This window comes from Narcine bancroftii, chromosome 4 (assembly GCF_036971445.1).
Source record: "Narcine bancroftii isolate sNarBan1 chromosome 4, sNarBan1.hap1, whole genome shotgun sequence".
Classification (NCBI taxonomy): domain Eukaryota; kingdom Metazoa; phylum Chordata; class Chondrichthyes; order Torpediniformes; family Narcinidae; genus Narcine; species Narcine bancroftii.
In genome coordinates this window covers 123013631-123036147 of record NC_091472.1, presented here as the reverse complement: position 1 = coordinate 123036147, position 22517 = coordinate 123013631, and the positions used below count along the sequence as shown (strand labels likewise).

Below are 22517 nucleotides of genomic sequence, written 5' to 3'. Positions count from 1 at the left end.
TTTGTTCTTGCTCTCCAGACAAGTATAGATTATCAACATGTTTCTGATGGCATCATCGCCAACTAAAGTATCTCCTGCTAAGGTTCCATAGGGAAGGTCAGGAATGTTTATCAGACCCTGATTTGCAAAGGAGGTCTGATAGAAAAATGCAAAAAGACTTTGTATGGATTAACATTCAAGAGCAAGAAACATCTGTACAGATGTTTCCCTCAGAATTCACAGTTGACTCCCAAGAACTTAAATTTGCTCATGTTCTACATCTCCAATTCCCCAATGATCACTGGATCGTACACCTCTGGTTTTCCTTTCCTGAAGTCAACAATCAGCTCCTTAGTTCTGGTGACATTGAGTGCAAGATTGTTGTTGGTGCACCATTCACCCAAGTTTTCAGTCTCCCTCCTATATGCCCCTTTTTATACAACCCTCTATCATGGTATTATCAGCAAATTTGTAGATGGTGTTGCTGTTGTACCATGTCACTCAGTCATAGGTGTAAAGTGAGTACAGCAGGGCGCTACGAACACAGCCCTGTGGTGCTCCAGTACTGATGGAGATTGTGGAGGAGATGTTCTTACCAATCCTCACTGATTGTGGTCTGAAGATGAGGAAATTAAGGATGCAATTACACAGTGGGTATTGATGTATTGATGCCAAGGTCTTGGAATTTGCTGATCAATTTTGAGGGATGATGGTGTTGAATGCCAAAATGTAGTTGATAAAAATAACTCTGATGTTTGCATCTTTAATTTAAGACCTATTCCAGAAGTTTGAGCACAAAATTCTTGGGGGATTCATCAGTAGAGTGCTGAGGGAGTGCTTCCGTCATGGAGCTGTTGCCTTAGATTTTAAACTGAAGTCCCATTTGCTCTCTTAGATAGATTTAAATGATCTTATTCCACTGTGAAGAGCACAGAACCTGTCTCCTGTGTCAAAGTCATCCCTCAATCAATATTTGATCATTTGGCATTGCCATATTGCTGCTTGTGAGGGCTTTATGCATCAGGTTTGGCTGTTATGTTTCCTACTTATCAACAGTGACATCAAAAGTATTCATTGTTTGTTGTAAAACACAAAATCATGTCCTGAGATCATCTAATATTCTGTAAGAATGCAAACTTGACCATGAAATTATTGCAGATAACATCACTCTCTCCCCTCCTCTCTCTCCCTTTCTCTCCCCATTCTCTCATATTCTCTCCATCTCTCTCCCTATCTCTCCACCTCTCTCCTCTTCCTTTCTTTCCCCCTTTCTTTCTCCCTCTCCCTCCCTATCCCCATCTCTAACCCCTTTTTCTCTCTCCCCGCTCCCTCCCCCCTCTCTTTCCCTCTATCCCCTCTCTTCACCCTTCCTTCTTTCTGACTCCCCTTCCTGCCCCCCAGTTATGTACTGCACCGATCCAGGTGATGTGAAACATGCCAGTCGCACAATTTCAGACACCAAGTTGCTGGTGGGATCCACGATACAGTTCAGCTGTGATCCAGGTTTCATACTGGATGGAAATGCGCTGGTGACCTGTTACAGCCGTGAGACTGGCACCCCATTATGGACATCGACCCTACCGCACTGTGCACGTAAGTCAAAGACCTTCAAAAACGGCATTTTCATTGTTGTTTGAACTCATGTCAGTAAAATCTGAAATACAAAGCAGAGTTTATAATTACTGCTAATGGTGTAATTACTCAAACCTAAGGTACTGGTTGGGTCAATAAATTTGTTTCAATGAATGGAAATATTGGCCTGAAAGTTCTTACCCCTTACATTGTCTGCCTCTCTTAGCTTACTGATTTCCTCCCTTGCTCTCCTCTACACCCCTATCATTTCCCAAACCCTTTTTCTCTATCCCTCCCTCTCCCTCCTTATTCCCTCTGCTCCCTCTGACATCAAAGACTCCGCTCTTCCCTTCCTCAGTTCCTTCATCATCCCCTCTCCTAACAGCCTAGAGGCAAGACTTGGGCTTGATCCCGTCCTTTGGTGCTGACTGTGTTGACTTTCACATTCTCCCTGTGACCATGAGGGCTACTTTGATTTCTTCTCACATCCCTAAGTTGTGCAGGTTGGTGGGTTAATTGGCCACTGTAAGTTTCCTCACAGGCCCATGTCAGGGGTAGAATCTGGGTGGAGTTGATGGCCCTAAGGGGAGAACAAAATGGGATTGGTCTAGGATTGGTGTTCATGGTCAGCAAGGTTAGTAGGCCTGAGTCCTTTTCCATGCCACATTACTCTATTCTAAACTGACCACTTACCTCTCATCCCTCCCTGACCCTCTTCCCCACTCTCTCTGTCCCCTTTTCATTTCAGTGATACAAGATAGATGGTATCACTCTCGAGCAAATTCCTTTTCGTCCTCGTTTTACAAAGGATGCATTATAACATTAACTCCTGTGTTTGTCTGACTAAGAAGCATATCATTGCTTGAGATGGAAACTTCAGGGGAATAAAGTTCCTGTAAAATCTAGTCTGTGTGATGCATGTTTCATGTTTATGTGTTTACAATGTATTACACACATCCCTCTGGTAGCAGTTGTTGACTTTCAGCAATGATTTAGAGTGGAGACACCACGGAGACAAATATTCCAGTCCATCCAACCCACACTGATTATTTTGCCCTTGGTTGTTATCCCTCACCTCCCACACCTCCTTAGTATTTCTCTTTAGAAGTGACTAACCAATTGTCACAGAAGGTCATTTAACTATGTTTGCTATTCCTTAGAACATAGAACAGTGTAGCACAGGAACCAATTCTTTCCACAATTATCTTTAATCAAAGCTATCTAGTCACCATGTAATCACTCAAAGCCTCTTTGTAGCAGCAGCTCCAAATCTGACCAGGCCATTTCACACCTGGTTAGTCTCTCCTAGACCTGATTCATTCACTACCCCTGTGCTTGTTGAGATTCATTGCATCCTTGGTAAGTAACACATTCATTTTAAAGTTTCAGTTTCTATATTGGCTGTCAGATTCTACCATGGTCACATCTCTCCCTGCACTCTGCTACCAGATGAAGGGCCCAGGCACAAAACGTTGGTAACTCTTTACTTCTTGTGGATGGCTTGCTGAGATTCTCTGGCATGTTTGCACATTGCACTCGCCCCCAGCATCTGCAGACTTTCTTGTTTAACTCCCTGCACTCTTCTCCCCCAGCCCTACCAACCTCCAGGACAGCTGCACTCTTTCAATTCTGTCTTCCCTGAATGTAATTGTTCTTCTGTTGAGGGGCTTGTGCTCCATCACCCTGACCATTGGCACTTGATCATTCCTTTCCTTTAAGACATTCCTTAAAATCCTCCCAGTCCACGCTCATATCTTCCTCTGTAGCATGCAGCCCTTATTATTTTGACTGAAGTGCTTTGGGCTTTCAACATCAAAGACTCTATATAAATGGAAAGCCAGCACCCTTCAGCAAAATAGCCTTCTCAACACAGAAAGCTTTAACTTTTAAACATCTTTCCTCCTGAGAAACTGCAATCCAAAGAAAAATTCTGCTTAAAATGCCACTGCAAGGTTCTATAATTGAGTTTCCAAAAACTGCATCAGAGAACTGATAACAATGTGAAAATTCAACACAGCCACTTTGTTATTAGGTTTCATGTTCCACAAGAAAGGATTGTATGAAAAACACAATGCTGGAGAAACTCAGCAGGTTGAACTGTACTATATATAGCAAGGATATAGATTCAAAACCAATGTTCCGGGCTTGAGTCCTTCATCAAGGTAATATTACTCTTTTCCCGCTTTCCATTGAATTCCTAACCCTGCCTCAAATAAAAGTAGCCCATTAATCGCCTACAAGATACCCCTTACAACGTTTTTCTCCAAGAGAGAAGCTGATTTTACAGTACTTCATCACTGGCTTGGTAGCTCTGTCCCTGGATTAGTAAACGATGAACTGGAGAGGTAGGATAAAATCTCAGCACAGCACCCTGGAGAATTTAAATCCACATGAAATGCTCGGCAGTTAGAGCAGTTGCCTCCAGATCCAGAGCTCCACTGTTGTTTTTTTTTGGGACACAATGGCTTCTCCTTGAGAGCACCTGTTTCCACCTGCATCCCAGAGTTTGGGAGATGCTGCTGTAATGGCAGGGCTGCTGCTGGTGTAGACCTAGGAGAACGGGGAGCGGAGGCACAGAGTTGCTCTGCAAGGTCCAACCGCCGGTCCTACTGCTGACCTACGGCTTTAAATGACCTGATGGTGTTTTATCTAAAATCCTATAACTGTGGGATCTGTTCCCAACATGGTGGCACCTGCACTGGTAGTCTTGAGGGGTCGCAGACTCCATGGGAACAATGAACCAGCGCAGGGCACCAGAAATGGGAGAAACACCCCAAATTGAGAAGAAGAAGCAAGTACACTACCCTACATGACAGTGAGCAAGGGGCTCAGCAGCTGAAGAACCCACACAGGCTGTGGGCTGTTGACAACTTGCAGTCAAAGGGCCTACACAGGACATGGGCTGCTGGAGACTGGCTCTGGGAAACCAGGTATCTGAAATGGAAATCAAGAGGGTGCTGAGGGCAAGAAGGGCTCCCAAAGGGCCTTGAAGCCTTCCTAATCATATCAGAGGTTTGGATCTGCAGCTTGGATTGCCAAAGGACAGAACAGGGGATGTAGGAGCACTGGAGATGAATCCACACACAATCAGTGACCCTGAAGGGACTCCCATTTGCTTCTCTTTCCTTACTATAAAGGGCGCTGGGCAATACTAATGGGAACTCAAAAACAGAATGCATCAGAATCAGAATTTATTGTCAGAAACATGTCACAAAATTAGTTTTTTTTTGTGGCAGCAATATTGCTATAAATGACATTTTAAAAAATAAATAAATTTATGCACAACTAAGAGAAAATGAGGTAGTATCTGTGATTCTGATATTTGTTCATCTTCAGGCTCCTGTGCCTCCTTCATGATGGTAACATTGTGAAGAGGGCATGGCCTGGGTGGTGAGGGTCCTTGATGACAGAATCTGCTTTCTTGAGACACTGCTTCTTGTAGATATCCTAATGGAATGAAGAATGATGCTCATGATGAGCCTGACTGAGTTCACAGCTCTGTAGTTTTTTTTTTCCTGGCACCTCCATACTAGACTGTGATCCAACCAGTCAGAATACACTCCACAGTACACCTGTAGAAATTTACAAGAGACTTTGGTGACATACCAAATCTGCTCAAACTCCTCAAGAATTATAGCCACTGATGAGCCTTCTTCATGACTGCATTGACATGGGGGCCCCAGGACAGATCTTCAGAGATGTTGACACCCAGAAACTTGAAGTTCTTAACCCTTCCCACTGCTGACTCCCTCGATGAGGACTGGTTTGTGTTCTCCTGATGTCCCCTTCCTGAAGTCTACAATCAGCTCCTTGGATTTGCTAACATTGAGTGCAGTGTTGTTGGTGTGACACCACTCAACGAGCTGATCTATCTCTCTCCTGTACGCTTCCTCTTTACTGTCTATGATTTTGCTGACGATCAGTGGGCTAAGCACGTATCCTGTGTTGACTGTCAGTGAGGAGGAGACATTGTTTCTGAGTCATACTGACTGTACATAAGACTGTATGCCTTACGTCAGACTAAAGAAAAATTCATGTAACATTTCATTTTCCTTTTTATTACGTGACAATAAAAGAATCTTGAATGTTAAATCTTAATTGGTTAGTGTGAATCACCCCCCAGTATGGGTAGGTGGTAGAAGAAGAGGATGAAGTTGATGGACATGTGAGAATATGCTACAGATAATATCAGGCAATATCATTGAGGGGATCTCTACAAAATGGCTTGAACTTAATGAACCACATATCCTCCTCTTGTGTTGTAATTTGAGAAATGAGGCTGGAATCATACATTTGGCCCAGTAAAACATGGAACTGTCTGCTGTCTAAAGTTGCCATCTGTGAAATGACAGAGTGAAAAATCAGACAAGAACCTTTCTATACAAAAACTTGCATGTGATTATTGGATGTAGATTCTCCCTGTGAAAGTCCGAAGCTAGTTGCATAGTTAATATTAACCTCAGAACTATTCATTGAGGGAAACAATGTCAACTGCCAGGCCATCCAACATGGTCTCCGAGGAGACAGGGAGCTGAACTGCGCATTGGAAAGAGAAGGTATGAATTAAGGGATCTTCAAGGTAATGTTCAGGTACAAATGTTTGAATATTACTTCATTAATGATAATTCATATGGTGATTAATATTAATGAGATGTTTCATTGTCACTAGGAACTGTGTGAGGTTGAGCACTGTGACAGGAAGATGGTGCTTCCATGCCATGGGTAGATGATGTCACAGATAGATAACAACATTTATAAATAACATTGAGTAATGTTGATAACCTATGTGGGGTAGAAATGCCACTTCCAACAACAGGTAACCTTACCACAGTCTAAAGTATTTACTTGGGGATGTCCAAGACTGTGGAACTACTTCTAGTATCTGACCAGGAGCAAGGACCTGCAGATTTGCACCATTCAGCATCTCTTTAACAATTGTGTTTTTTTGTTTGCCCCTCACTGCTTTTGCTTTTGCTCTGTGGGGAAGCAAACGCATTGTTTGCTTTGATGGTTTGCGACCTGTCCATTTTTATAGGTGGACTCCCAAATGATGTCAGACAGATTGGCTGCACACATCGTATCAAGCATGCCTAACAGCACAAAAAGAAAACTAACCAAGAGATTCACATTCCCCATGGGAGAGGGCCGTACACAAGTTGCAGCAACAATGTATCAACAAACAGACCACTGTGTTAATAATTTCCCCAGAGAGAGCATTCATAAATCTTTGAGACGTTTATTCAAATATAGCACATAAATTGTCACACTTCATATTTCAGTCTACAATTATTAATATGTGATCCAATTATGAAACTTTTGCAAGGATAAGTAATTCAGTGCATTGAATTAGTGTGCCGTTGGTCACAAACCAAGGTTCCAATCAAAATGAGACAGATGGCATCAAGATGTAGGCAGCTGCAGTGTGTGTGGTGTGAAATGGCTATTGGCTCTCTCACATCAAGTCATTTGGAAGACTTGAATGGAGATTGTACTTTTTATTGCCTCAGCATGTTCCCAAGTGTATGCTAGCCAACAAAAGTCTTCCCAAGTGGCGTTGCTGACGTTGGGATAAAAACCAGACAGTCGATTTGGGCAGAGCAAGCTTCTACACAAATATCAGTGTGATAATTGGACAGAAACCACAACTCAAAGCTAGTCATTGGGCTAATAAGGTCTCCAATGGGGTTAATGCCCCACTCAAGCCTCAATCTCAAAAAAACAGAAATTAAAAGGAATGGAGGACTTGAGTTGTCGGGAGGTCATTTTGGCTGGATCTTCATTCCTTTGAGAATAGGAGGCAGAGGGGAGACTTGAGAGGGCTTTATAAAATAATGAGAGGCATGGATAAATTCAGTGCTCACAGTAAATTTTCCCAGGGTAGACAATTCTAGAATTAGAGGGCATAGGTTTAAGGTGAGAGGGGAGACCAAAGGGATATTTTTTTTCATTCAGAGAGTGGTCCGTATCTGGAGAGAGCTCTCAGAGGAAGCTTTAGAAGTGGGCATGTTTCTGACATTCAAAAGATATTTGGACTGATGTATTGGAGAGGAAATGTTTTGAAGGATTTGGAACGAATCCAGGCAAACGGGATTAGTCCAAAATAGTAACTCGGTCAGCACAGACGACTTGAGCCGAAGGACCCATTCCACACTGTGTGACTCTTGTGTGACTCAACCATGTTATTTCCAAGCTGTCAGGCTTCGATGGCGCTGAGCAATAGATGTTACTGCTCAATATGACAGTGGAATGAGGCAGGATATTGCACACATGCTGTATTATGCTAGGAAATTGAATATGTAACAAAATCATGTTGCAGCAAGGTTGAAGGATAACAGAAACAGAGCTATCATGAACATCATTACCTTTCCTTATCTTCCTCTTTATCTAGAAGCAGGGTTTGATTTTGGAAGATCAATTGGAAGGTCTTTAGGTTCAGTGAAAAGATTTGAGTATGAGGCCAATCATCCAATTCCATACTGTGGGAGTAGACCAGGCTGGGGATGCTGGTCTTCAGATGAGACATTAAAGAGAGATCCAGACTATCATTTCATGGACTAAGAAAAGATCGGAAGGAAGGAGGACAGGGTGGGGGAGATCATGGGTGGGTGGGGGGGTTTGGTGGGGAGTTCTCTCCAGTATCCTGGACAATATTTTTCCATCATTCAAAATCACATGCCAAAACCAGATTGTCATCTCATTCTCACACAACTGTTGAGGATTGGCCTCAATGATCCCAACAATGATTGCTTCAAAAGAACCTCATGGGCAGCAGAGCACACACCAGGCATCCTGACAGGAATATGACCTGTACTGTATGAATGCAAGCCTGCTTTTCTTTACAAATGCTCTTGATGTGCGTCAAAGGAATGCATCAAGAAACAAGAAGAAGCTAAACAGCTGGAAATGGACAATCATGGAATTAGCACTGCTGAATATAAATGTGATGCTTTCTATGTAGTTGCTGGACATCAAATCACCACTTTCCAACCAGTAGCAGTGAATAGCGTCTTGCTGCCATCTCCTGGTGCTTTAAGGCTTTGCACATTAAGAGATTGCGAGAAGGAGACCACAACGCAGTGTTTCTATTTCAGCAGGTCACACAGCATTGATAGGAAGTAAAGGGTAACCAACATTCTGAGCCTGAGCCCTTTGTCAGGTTAGCTGCATGATTCAAGCTATTTCCTCTGTGTCTTATCAGTGTGATTATGTTGTGATTTTAAATGATGTGTCTGTGCTTCTCAAAGAATGAATCAGCCCTACATGCAGTGCAGAATATACAATTTTGAAACCAGAGGCTCATTATGTACATAGAATGCCACCCTGCATCAGATCTACTTGTGAAATATATGTCCTGCATCTCAATGCATTCTGAAGACATTACAATGCTCACAGCGATTTTGTTTTTATTCAGACGCCTGCCTATATTTTCCTCATACCTTGACGAAGGGCTCGTGCCCGAAACATTGGTTCCCCTTTGCTTCCTATTGATGCTCCATGACTTGCTGTGTTTATCCAGCACTTTTGTATATTGTATCACAGTTTTTAAGATGTACTTCCAGCAACCATTGATGTGTTGCATGGCTTGATGGCTCTGTTGATCTACCAGAGAAAATGAGGCACAGAATCATTCTTTGGGCGCCACAGTTAGCAAGAAGTCAGCACCACGCTATTACAATGCAAGTGACCTGAGTCAAATTCAGCACTGTCTGTAAGGAGTTTGTACATTATCCCCGTGTCTGCATGACTACCAGCCCCCCCACATCTCCATCGGGCACACAAAACTCAAAACGGTCAACCAGTTTACCTATCTCGGCTGCACCATTTCATCAGATGCAAGGATCGACAATGAGATAGACAACAGACTCGCCAAGGCAAATAGCGCCTTTGGAAGACTACACAAAAGAGTCTGGAAAAACAACCAACTGAAAAACCTCACAAAGATAAGCGTATACAGAGCCGTTGTCATACCCACACTCCTGTTCGGCTCCGAATCATGAGTCCTCTACCGGCACCACCTACGGCTCCTAGAACGCTTCCACCAGCGTTGTCTCCGCTCCATCCTCAACATCCATTGGAGCGCTCACACCCCTAACGTCGAGGTACTCGAGATGGCAGAGGTCGACAGCATCGAGTCCACGCTGCTGAAGATCCAGCTGCGCTGGATGGGTCACGTCTCCAGAATGGAGGACCATCGCCTTCCCAAGATCGTATTATATGGCGAGCTCTCCACTGGCCACCGTGACAGAGGTGCACCAAAGAAAAGGTACAAGGACTGCCTAAAGAAATCTCTTGGTGCCTGCCACATTGACCACCGCCAGTGGGCTGATAACGCCTCAAACCGTGCATCTTGGCGCCTCACAGTTTGGCGGGCAGCAGCCTCCTTTGAAGAAGACCGCAGAGCCCACCTCACTGACAAAAGGCAAAGGAGGAAAAACCCAACACCCAACCCCAACCAACCAATTTTCCCTTGCAACCGCTGCAATCGTGTCTGCCTGTCCCGCATCGGACTGGTCAGCCACAAACGAGCCTGCAGCTGACGTGGACTTTTTACCCCCTCCATAAATCTTCGTCCGCGAAGCCAAGCCAAAGAGCATGGATTTTCCCTTTGTGCTCTAATTTCTTTCCACCCTTTAAAACATACAGGGCTCGGGCTCATGGGCCAGAAGTACGTCTAATTAATTAAATGAAATCAATGGAATTATGCCATCATGATCCAAAATCTCTATGGAACATAAAGTTATAGTTTTTTTTAATTGCCATGTGTTCTTCTGCAGGAACCAAATGCTCTTGTGTAAGTATAAGTGTGTGGCAGTTAGACACAGCCAGTCTATTCTCAATCGAGAGATGATGAGTTCATAATTTAATTGCAGTCGATCAGAGAAGAATGTTTGTTATGAAGGAATGCATTTAAATTATGAACATATCTCCTTTGTTTAAAGAAGCAATGGAAATTATTTAACCTAATGGAAAAAGAAGAAAGAGAGGCTATTATTCCAATCCCCTCAACAACAGATAACAGACATCAAACAGTGTCCACAAGGTGGCTTCCTGAGCCAGATGGCATTGGGCTTGTGATCCCAGTGCTACCTGTCATTCAGATTTACCTTTGCAGTTATGACTGGTGTTTGCAGATGGCAGAGCAGATTGTGATTCCTTGGGGACAAGCGAAGAGATAAGACTGCTGCCCTGCCCATTCTTTCCAGCTGATTCCGTGAAGACTTTAGGCTCAAATATGAGCTAACAAGATCATAAGTCAAAAGTCAGTTTTCATACGTCTATTTGTCACATGATACCTATACTGTGAAAAGGATTATTCTGTGAACAGGCTAACAGGTTACATCTAACATCCATACAGTCACATAAACAGCAATATACAGAGTAGAGAAAGAAATACTAATTACTCATAAGCAAGGGCATAGACAAGAATCTTTATCCCCATGGTAAAATGTCAAATACAAGAATATAAGGTGAGAGGGAGGCAGGAGGTTTAAAGATATCCAGGGTGGCACTGTGCCATTGGCAGGTGGCTTGAACCCCAGTGACCCAGGTTCACTTCAGACCTTGAGTGTTATCTGCGCAGAGTTTCCCCTCCCACCTCCCAAAGACAATGCTGGTGGTGGGTAGCTAAATGGCTTCTGTGAACGAACCCTTTTGTGCAGGTGGCTGCTAGAAGAATTAGTGGGTTTGGTAGGCATGCGATAGAATTGGATTGATAGGGACACTCTGACACCAAGCAGGAACTTGATGGGATAAACGGCCTCCCTCTCCATTGGGATGAAGTATGAAATAAGGACTGCTGTGATTCAAAATAACTGGCCTCTCGAGAGCACTTATAGATAGACAATAAATAAATGAATAGTTTATTATCATATTCATATATACAATGTACAAATGCAATGAATGTCTTACGTGCTGCATCTTCCTAAATAGATGGACACAACAGGTGAGAAAAGAGAGAAAAAAATTATATAACAGGTAAATGCAAAATAATAATAATAAATATTTGCAGTTAGTAACAGTGCTAAAAAAAACTGCTCTTGCCAGTGAAACCAGACTGCCCCAAACATGAACAAAGATAACGGAAATGCAATTTTCCTAGTTGACATGGTGGAATGTGAACGTATTCCTGGAACTTCAGTCAAACCCTTTACTTGGGAGAGATAAAACTAGAGGACATGGGTTAAGGGTGAAAGGGGAACATTAGGAGGAACTTCTTCATGTAGAGAGTGGTGGGAATGTGGGAGGAGCTTCCAGTTGAATGCAGGCTCAATTTTGACATTTAAGAAAAATTTGGACAGGTACATAGATGGGAGAGGTGCGAAGGGATCTGATCCAGGTGCAGGTCAGTAGATTGAGGAAGAATGATAGTTTGGCACAGACTGGAAGGGCTGAAGGGTCTACAGTTCTATATTCAGTGTTTTTCAGCTTGTGGTCCTTGGACCTTTGGTGGTTTATGGGTGATCAGAAGTGGTCTGCAGTCAGTAAAAGAATACTTAAGGTAGTCTGTTGGTGAAAAAGGATTGAAAACCACTGTTCTAGAGGCCATTTTATCAACCAAGCTGTCAGTGAATTCTTCAATAGAACACCTGATAATTCTTCTGCTCAAAAATATATCCTTGGATGATTTGAAAACCGTTGTATAAATGTGTCCTGTAATGTTCTTTTTCCAACCATCTACATTTTCTCTTTCAGCGGAGGAGTCGGTAGCATGTGAGAACCCTGGACTACCAGAAAATGGTTATCAGATTCTGTACAAGCGGCTGTACCTGCCGGGAGAGACTTTGACCTTCATGTGCTATGAAGGGTTTGAGCTGGTTGGAGAGGTGACCATCAGATGCATCATTGCTCATCCATCCCACTGGAGTGGCCCACTGCCTTTATGCAAAGGTAAGGCCAAATTCTGCACCCACTTGGGCACTCCCAAGCGCCCAAAGGTTTCACCATCTTCCGCGCAGCCCTGGAATGCCTTTATATTTCGCAGGGGATTGGAGGGTGGGGCTGTAACAGAAAATTGATATCCAGAGTGCAAACAAATGGGGAAGGAGCTGAGAGTTCAGTCTGAACTGGCATGTTGCCTGTACTTTGGACAGTGCCCATGAGAGAAAGTTGGCATGGTGCCCATTCATTAGCCACACTCACAACGTGACGATTATTCTTCAAGACATCATCTGCTGCAGGAACTCAGCAGATGATCAGCATCAGTGGGAGAAAAAAGAATGGTCAAGATTTTTGGTCGGAGCCCTTCATCGAGGGTTCTGGTCCGAAATGTTGACAATTTCTTTCTCTCCCACGGATGCTGCTCGCCTTGTTGGGTTCCTCCAAGAGATGGTGTCTTGCTCCAGATTCTGCTGTGTGTCGGCACATTGTCAAGATGCCAGTGTAAACTGTGCTGTTTATAAGCCAGTTCACCATCGTGGAGGATGAAAAATATAGCCCACCTGCCAATTGTGACGGGGGAAGGAGGAAGAATGAGAGCAACAAGAGACAGCGCAAGCATCAAGAGTTCAGTGCACGGGCATTTAATGAAGCAGCGTCCAAGTCTGAAAACCCACAACAAAAGAAACAGGCTTTTAGGTACACCTGCAGTAACAAACCGGGAAACCAAGTCAAAAGCTTCCAAACAGCTGGTTCAACCAGGATGTAAACAAGAAAGTCTGTAGGTGCTGAGGCAAATAAGCGCTGGAGAAACTCATCAGGTCATGCATAATCCACAGTAAGTCAAAGGCAGTCAATGTGTGGGGCTTCAGCCCTTCTTCAAGAGTGCTGAAAATCAGCCAGATGCCTAAATATAGAGGTGTGAGTGAGGGGGTGAAGGGGAGGGAGCACAGACTAATGGGTGAATACAGGTGGGAGGGTGGAAGAGAAAGAAGCAAAACCCAAAATGGTTCTATTCTCAAAAATGGCTTTAACCGTAAGCTAATGGAACATGACAGGAAATAATTACATGAGTTTGCTAATTACATCATGGGCACAGCTAATATCTTTGCAATAACATTAAAGAAAAGGCTGGCTGTACAGTGCAGTACTCAACGTGAGTATGAGAGTTACACATAAGTACAATGAAAAGATGTCCTGAAATGCTAACAGCAGTACCTGTAACAGTCTAGGACTCTGGGTAGAGCTATGGGATATAGGGAAAGAACTATCCCACAACTTGTACAGAGTCTGAGTCTTCTTTCTGATACCTTAGCTATTCGATAATTTTCCCTTAGATTTCTTCGTTATTCTTGCATTGTTAGCATAAAAGGTCTAACCATTGATTAGCTTGTTCTGTTTTGCTCTATTTTTACATGCTAGTGCTGTAGATTCTTGGAATGGTACTGGTATCCAATAATATTTTGCAAGTATAAACAATATTCCAAAAACTGCTCCCTTGAGTATCTGCCAGCAGCGTTAAATTATCAGAAAATGTTTCAGCATAGGTTCCGCTTAAGTGCCTCATGAAAAAAACTGAAGAGCTCTATATCAGCAGCTGTGTGGTAGTGAATTCCAAATTGTCATCATCCTTCACCTGAAGAGGCTTACAAAAATCCCATTTATTTTCTTTCAAGGTTATCTTACATTTTTCTCTCCTATTAGCATTGTGCTGAGCAGTCTGTTACATTTGCCCTGCTGCACTCCTTCAGAACCCTGAAGCACTCTTGGATAAATACAAACTTTTCGGCTGTGGTGACTCAATTTATAATGACCGCCATTATTTTCCTGGTAGTGCTCCGTCTTTTTCCTGGTCTCTCAAACCTTCAACTTAAGTTCCCTCAGAACTATGCAATATTGTCAAATTGTGGTTTTATATCTTACACCTTACACCTCTATCCAAATTAAATCCGAGCCATTTTTAGCAAGTACATTTGCCACTCCTTCACCTCACTTGTGTTTAAAATCTTAACTTTTAAGCTGCATTTCCTATCACTATTCTTGTTTCTAAAATGTCCTGAATTCAACGGCCTATTCTCTTGCCTGCAATCTTTAATGAGATTCACCTACATTGAGCATTGATGTTACATATAATTTGCAACACGGTTGAGCCTCAGAACATTTATATGTGTGTAATTAATCAAAAGCAACTTGTACCATCCATGCATGTGCTCAACTGCATGCTCTGAAAGATTTGCAGCACTTGTCCCACTCTCAAAATTCCTGACATAACAGAAATATTCTGATTTTCAGTTGAACTTCACAGGTTATAAGTAGCAAGGGCAGAAAGTCTCACACTCACTTGATTTCATTGTCACCACTCAGGAGATCCAATGCCACAATGTTTTATGTGGGGGGGGGGTGGGAGGGGGGAGGATGGAGAAGGCTCTCCTGAAGGCTCTCTCATGATCTGTCATGTGTCCCAGTGAGACTAGCATAATGTGCTGGAGGGGGAGGCTGGAGGATTGGTACCTGATCTCAGATTTGGCTGAAGAGTTCCCATTTGTCTCAATTACCAGACCGGGGAATGATGGTTTGGATGCACTTGCCCAATATCACCCTGCTGAGTGGTTGCTGGGAATAAATGGACAGCTGTCTTCTGCAATCAGGGCAATGGTGATGTTAAAAATGCTTCATTGTAATAAACCTGAAAGGCAACATTTGAAGTTGCAGAGGTACAGCCACTAAACATATTAAAGACTGAGATATACAGTAAAACCTCGTTAGAACACGGTAGTTGGGGTCCAAGATTTCAAACCATGTTACAGCCGAGTCATGGAGCAGATGCATATAGGTCATGATTCAGGAAGCAGGAAAACAGAATACTGTGACTCAAACCCTATAATAAGACCTTTAAACTCCACACACAGGTACATAATCCTTTATCCGAAACCCTTGGGGGACAGTGTGTTCCGAATTTCAGATTTTTCCGGATTTCGGAAAGCCAGATTTAAGCCCACCTGAATTGTGCTGCTGTATCCACCCGCACCCCCTTCTATTCATGCTGCCAGTCTCCTCGCCTGCCCAACTAGCACTGCTGGTCTCCCCCCTCGCCCACCTGACTCACGCTGCCGGTCTCCCCCGCCCCCTCACCTGTCGTAAAAGTCCATTTTTGAGTTTTTGGCTGTTAGCCACTGTCTGGCATCCTAAAATCAACGTTTGGATTCAACAGACACCCGCGCTATAAGCAATTCCGCGGATTAACGAATCGCGTTCTAACGAGGTTTCACTGTAGTCCTGAAACCCCTGAGGTGTTTTTCCTCTTTCTTGCTTGACTTCTGAATTTCAAGCTACAACCATATTATGCAGCATCATTTCCCATATGTTTCAAGGCATTTCATTGTAAATTCTAAAATACTGGGAAATTATTGGGTGGTGGGACTGAAGGAATTGGCTCCAAGAAAGCCCAGGCTAAGATTTACTGCACTTGAAACTTGTCTTTCATAATCTTAAAAGGCGTGCATTTCACGTTGCTGTCCAAAACACTTTCAATTAATTACTTTTTGCAGAGCCATTAACTAGCTTCAACAAACAGCAATATTCTAATTACTGGATAAGATGCTTTTAAGTGATGTTGACGGAGAGATTAATACTGGTGAGGACAGTGTGGAGAGTTGCTTTGCTTTAATCATAGTGCAATTGGATCTCTTACATCCTCCTCCTGTCTCATCCAGAAGATGGTTCCTCTTACAGTATTCCCTCACTGGAGTGCCAGACTGAACTTTTGTGCTCAGGTTTTACAGTAAATGTCTGGAACCTCTGACTCTGGATTGGATTCTACCTGTTCAGCCATCCCTGACATATATCTTCAAATATGTTTGTTAAATTCCCAAAGCTACAGACATGATGATGCTTTATGTGGTATTAGCAGGGTACAAGACTGATTTTAGCTTAAGACACACAGGAGACTGCAGCCACTGGAATATGAAGTTAAACACAATCTGCTTGCAGGAGCTCCAGGTTTTGTTTAGCTTCTTTTTGCTCTAGCTCTATACAGGGTTATTTTTAAATTAAACATGAGTTTATGGCCAGAATTTTATTCAACACGATATTGTTGCTTGATCAACTTTTTGCACGATTGTTCTGATGAGTACAGGTTCACATGACTCAACTTCAAGTATTTTCTTTATTTTCAAAACAACACTCATTCTTTTTTTGTTTTCAGCTGCCCAGTTTGGTTTCGAGCACTCATTGGAAGGTGAGTTGATAGCAGAGTTTTAACTGATATTTTGGTGAGAATGAATAGGATCAAGAAATGATCAGGCAAATAATGTAATGTTACATGCAGAGGTTCTAAGAAAATGCAAGATGGGATGGGATGGAGATAGAAACTTTCTACGTATTGCCCACACGTTCACGGATAACAGTAACTGCATGCACTGGGGTCAGAGAAGAGGTCTCTGTAATGTCTCATTAACCACTCTCAGCTTGGATGCACTACATTAGAAGCTGAAGAAATTAAGCATGTCGGACTGTCTAGGGTTATTATTTAACAATAAAGGGGTCACTGATTTAAAATGGATGAGGCAATTTTTTTCTCTCTCACAGGTGTTTGTCTAAGGAATTCTCTTCCTCAAAGAGCTGTGGATTTTTTAAATAGTTTAATCAAAGGATAGATAGACTTTTGATAACCAAGGAGATGAGAGGTTATGGGGGGGGGGGGGGGCAGGAGTGGTCAGGAATGCTGAGTTGAGGTTGCAGCCAGAGTGAAAGAGCAGGATTCAGTGGCCAATTGGCCATACTCCTGCTCCAAACTTGTTTGTGCGCGTGTTTAAACCATTGCCACTGTGCTCACATCAAGGAATCGAAGACCCAATACATAAAAAATTTTTAAAACTACGACTGGTAGAAATTTTAAGTGAAATCAGAAAATGCTGGAAGCAATCAGCAGATCTGGCACCATCTTTTTACACCTTTTAAAAAATTTGTTTCTAACATCATTTGGCGGAATTCAAGTGAAAGCCTAATTATATTTTGTATTTTGATTCTCTGGATACTCACCTCTTCTTGGGCCATTGTTTAATCAAACCTTCTTACAGCCCATATTGCACCCTGAAAGCCTGATGTGCTCACTATATTGACGTGCACTGAGATGAGAATGGAGGCCTAATACAAACAAGGCAATGACAGCATTCACCACAAGCAGCCGAGGGTCTGGTGTGTAGAATGGAAACTAGAAAAGATGAGTTGTTACCTGGTTAAGTTGGAAAGAGGCAAATGATTTATTGGGTAACAGTAGAGGCCAAGTTTCGATTTCCCTTCCACAGTGACTTGGGAGTACTGTGTTCAGCCCTCCAATCAAATTGGTGGGAATAGTTCATACATTAGCCAGCCTCTCCATTAACTATTAATTTATTTTGATCATTGTTAAACCAGTTCTTCTGTGTTAAAAGAGCAAAAGGGATTAAAGTAGCAAGGACAAAAAGGCATTTATCCTTCTTCCAATCAAAATGTGGCATATTTGGAGCTTCTACGTATTTGTCTGACAAAGCCAACACTCTCAGTCTTTACTCAGTGGAAGAGGTGTCTCAGTAGCTTCAGGGAAAGAGGGGGAGAGGAAGGTCCCACACTGCTTTGACGTTGGATTGAGGGAGCTTTGTGAGAATAAAGTGGTGTTTCTCTTGCTTCTTCCCCATTCACCAGCAGCACAGGCCGCTGCAGAAAGACCTATAGATGGTGGAAACATGGCTCTGGCAATATTCATCCCCATTCTCATCATCTCCATACTGCTGGGAAGCGCCTACATTTACATTACCAGGTAAGCCACAGTAATTCTCTTAACCCTTCTGAATATTCAAATACAAAACTTGTTTATGAATAAAATTATAGCCTGACTTGAACCCAACCCAAATGCAGAATCTGTGACTTAGTGCTGTAGAGTTATACAGCAAAGAGAGAAAGGCCCTTCAGCCCATTGTCCATGATGACCAAGTGCCCGATTTCCACTTATCTGCACTTCGCCCATATCCCTCGAACCCTTTCCCATTCATGAACCTTCCTTTTAAATGTAATTTTCCCCGCCTCTACCAATTTCTCTAGCAACTAGTCCCACATAACTACCATTCGATGAAAATATTAACCCTCAGGCCCCCTTTAAACTCCATCCCATCCTAGTGACATTTGCAGAAAAAGCAGGTGAAAAAGACTTGCCCTGCTGCATGCATGCACATCAATCAAGGACAGAAATCACATGTACCAAATTATCACAACCTACATAAAGTACAGATCCTACTTAAACCCAGAACGTGGTCAGGTTTTATTGGATGCCAGTTGAGCAGCCAGTTTCTATTCCAAACTCTCCAAACCTTCTGGGACAAATCCAAACCTTGATGAAACTACACCTGGTGTGCCATGAACATTTTTGCGCTTCTTATTTTAGATGAGGTATATTTTCCTTTGAAACGATGGATTTGATTGATTTCTGAAAGTTGGGAGTTTTCCTAAGATGGAAGATTAATCAAATTTGGCATACTCTCTGTTTGGAAGCATGAGAGAGGCATTTAAAGTTCTTGGGTGTCTAAAACATACAAAAAACCCACAGACTTGCATAGCATGGTAAAAAGGCCCTTTGACTCAATTCATCCACACTGACCAAGCTATCTGTGTGATCTCGTTCCATTTGCCTGTGCTTGGCTCAATATCCTGTAAATCTTTCCTCTCCATGTATCTGACCAAATATCATTTAAATGTGGTGATCATACCTGCCCTGAACACATCCAACAGGAAACCACAAGCACAATTCTGGCAAAAAAGTCTAGATGGTGGAAATGCTAACACAATGTTTTTTTATTTCACTCAGTGGATGTGAAAGGGTAAAACCACATGAACCAAATATTTACATACTGAATATTGAAAGGACTAGATTGAATGGATGTGGAGAAGATGTTTCCACCAGTGTGAGTGTCTAGGACCAGTGGACACAGCCTCAGAATGAAAGGATGTCCCTTTGGAACAAAGATGAGGAGAAATTTATTCAGCCAGAGGGTGGTAAATCTGTGGAATTAGGCACCTTGGAGGGTTGTGGAAGCCAAGCCATTGGGTATTTTTAAAGCAGAGGTTGTGTATTCGCACTAGGCAGGCAGCGAGCGAAAGAACCACACAGAGTTGAAACTGAGTTGATCCAACTAACTTTAATAGAACTCTCACATGCATTTAAATCCCTCAGAACTGGATGACGCTTGTGACTCTTGGGACCTTTATGACATCAGCCGCTAAGCTGTGGGCTTGCCCTACACCCGGAGCTCTCATGGTCAGATCTGCTGTGGACTTTCCCGTGACTCCGTGAGTCAGTTCGCCTGTTGCATGGGCGAGCCGCCACAGTTGATAGATTCTTGATTACTCAGGGCTTCAAAGAGTGGGGTTGAAAGGATTAATATTATCAGCCATGGTTTAAATGGTGAAGATTCAGTGGGCCAAATGGCCTAATTCTGCTCCAAAGTCCATGGTCTTATGAACCAAGTGCCTTGCTGAATTGTTGATAGTCACTCACATTATTGAGTATCTCGAGGTAATTTTTACCCATAGAAGGTATGAATAGTAGATTTTCATCCCTAAAAGACATAGGAAATGAGCCAGTATTTTCCAACAACCCAATAGTGCTATAAAATTTACCATGTATCAGGTTGGAATTAAAATCCTTGTCCCTGAGTATTTGTCTAGTAATGTAACCACTGTGATACTGTTGACAACTGTTCTTCGTGATGGGGCTTGGGTTCTGGGGTTGTGCCCAGATTGTTGATAAAAATCACAAATCAAGCCTGTAGCAGACAAACCAGGTCACTTACTAGCTGAATGGGATTTGGTGCAGATGATTCTCGCATTATGAAGGAATCAAAATTATTGCCAGTAAATTGACTTGTTATATTGCTTATCATGAAGAGGCTGATATACATAGATTTGCTTTTCATTCAGTCTATGGTTACGTATTCTGGAGGGGCTCTCACATGCTACTCAATAGATCTTTAAAAGTCTTGTGCACAGCTGTTGTCCAGTCATTGTTCCTTTCTCTCACTCTATCCAGGTGCCGATATCACTCAAACCTGCGCCTGCCTCTGATGTCCTCTCATCCATACAGTCAAATCACGGTGGAAACAGCCTTCGACAATCCCATCTTTGAGACAGGTGTATGTATTCTATTTATCTCACTTATAAATGTAGAAGGGAGTGTGGTTTCAACGACCTTATTGCATCCATATTCTTAAAAAAGGGATGGGGGAAAATTTGGAGATAGAACGTTTATTGGGGCTGGACACGTCAAGTGCAGTTACAGAGATAACATGACGCGACAAGAATGAGCTGATGATGTTGCTTTGTTCCCCTATGGTGGACAACGTCTTCAAAGTATGTGCTAATAAATGAACATAACAAGGTTCTTGTAAGCAACTGTGCAGAGCAGCAAGTAGAGGTATGATTCATTCAAGGGATAAGGCAATGAGCAATAAACAAGGAGAGGCTGGAGGAACTCAGCAAGTCAAGTAGCAGAGAAATGGTCAGTCAATGTTTCAGGTGGAGAACTTTTATTGACACACAATAAATCCCCTTTAAAACTTATTTCCCTCATTTTAAATCTGCCCTCTTGTTTTTGATAGTCCTACCATCAGAGAAGAAAAGATTGACTATTTACCCTTCCTAAGCCTCAAAATGTTATATACCCAATCAGATTACACTTCAGCTTAGTTTGCTTCAGGTAAAAACAAGCTCAGCCTCTCTAATCTCTCCCCATAGCTAGAGTGCTGGTACAGTACAGTGCAGTACACTTCTGTAAATCTGTAAATCAATGAAGTGTCTGCACCCAGACCTTTTTTTGTTAGTGCATTCTAGGTCCTAACAACTTGCCAGGTAAAGTAAAATCTTGTCAGAAAATATGAATGATTGAATGAATAAGCCGATATTCATTGTCATGTTTAATAAGATGCAGTGTAAAGCTTTATTTTGCATTCTGTCCAGGCAAGTCAACCCAGGCCATAAAACCATAGAACATTTCAGCACCGAAGCAGGTCCTTCTAGTCTGAGCTGAACTATTATTCTGTCTCATCCCACTGACCTGCACCCAGTCCATTGCCCTCCATACCCCTCCTATCCAGTTTACATTATCATCCAGATCATTGATATAGATGACAAACAACAATGGTCCCAGTACTGATCCCTGAGACACACCACTCGACGCAGACCTGCCATCTGAGAAGCAATCATCCACTACCACTCTCTGGCTTTCTCTCCTGTAGTCAATGTCAAATCCAGTTCACTACCTCACCATGAGTACCAAGTGTTTAAACCATCCTGACCAACCCCCATGTGGGACCTTGGCAAGCTCCCTCGAAAAACTCTATAAGATTGGTTAAACACGATCTACTATGCACAAAGCCATGACGACTATTCCTAATCAGTCCCTGGCTATCCAAATACTTGAATATCCAATCTCTTAAAACACATTCCAATAATTTACTTACTACTAATGTCAGGTTCACTGACCTATAATTTCCTGGGTTACTTTTATAGCCTTTTTTAAACAATGAAACAGCATGAGCTACCTTCTAATCCTCCAGCATCACACCTGAGGCTAAGGGCATTTTAAATATTCTGCCAGAGTCCCTGCAATTAGTACTCTAGCCTCCCTCAAGGACTGAGGGAATATCTTGTCAGACCTTGGGGATTTATCCACCCAATGCCACTCCTCCCCCTTTCATTCCCCTCCTGCAAACAAGTTTTACTAATGACCACAATGTCATAATTCCACATGCCAATCCACCCCCTAAGCTCATCTGCCTTTTCTACAATACTTTTTACATTGAAATAGACGCACCTGAGAATATTTCCTCCATGTACACAGCCTTTGACTTCTGATGTTACATGCCAGCTTCACTTCATCTTTTTCCTCTTCCACTCCCCTATTTGCTCTGGAATTCTGATTCCCACCCCCCTACAAATCTAGTTTAAATGCCAGCAAACCATCCTGCAAGGATATTAGTACCCTTCCAGTTCAGATGAACAAGTCCCACCTTCCCTAGAAGAGAGTCCAATGAGCCAGAAACCTGAAGCCCTCCCTATTGCAT

The 22517-nt window shown here is 42.6% G+C and overlaps 1 protein-coding gene and 1 long non-coding RNA gene across 3 annotated transcripts in view; one reads left to right on the top strand and one right to left on the bottom strand.

Moving 5' to 3' along the window:
- LOC138761089 (uncharacterized) overlaps positions 1-22517 on the bottom strand; it is a 247081-nt gene that overhangs the window by 197696 nt on the left and 26868 nt on the right. The window lies entirely within an intron of this gene.
- Positions 1-22517, top strand: part of LOC138760233 (seizure 6-like protein) — a 126413-nt gene that overhangs the window by 97423 nt on the left and 6473 nt on the right. The window contains exons 12-16 of the mRNA XM_069930565.1: positions 1381-1572; positions 12244-12438; positions 16631-16663; positions 18109-18223; positions 20486-20588. Of these exons, the coding sequence (XP_069786666.1) occupies positions 1381-1572; positions 12244-12438; positions 16631-16663; positions 18109-18223; positions 20486-20588 (638 nt within the window). The remainder of the gene's footprint in view (positions 1-1380; positions 1573-12243; positions 12439-16630; positions 16664-18108; positions 18224-20485; positions 20589-22517) is intronic.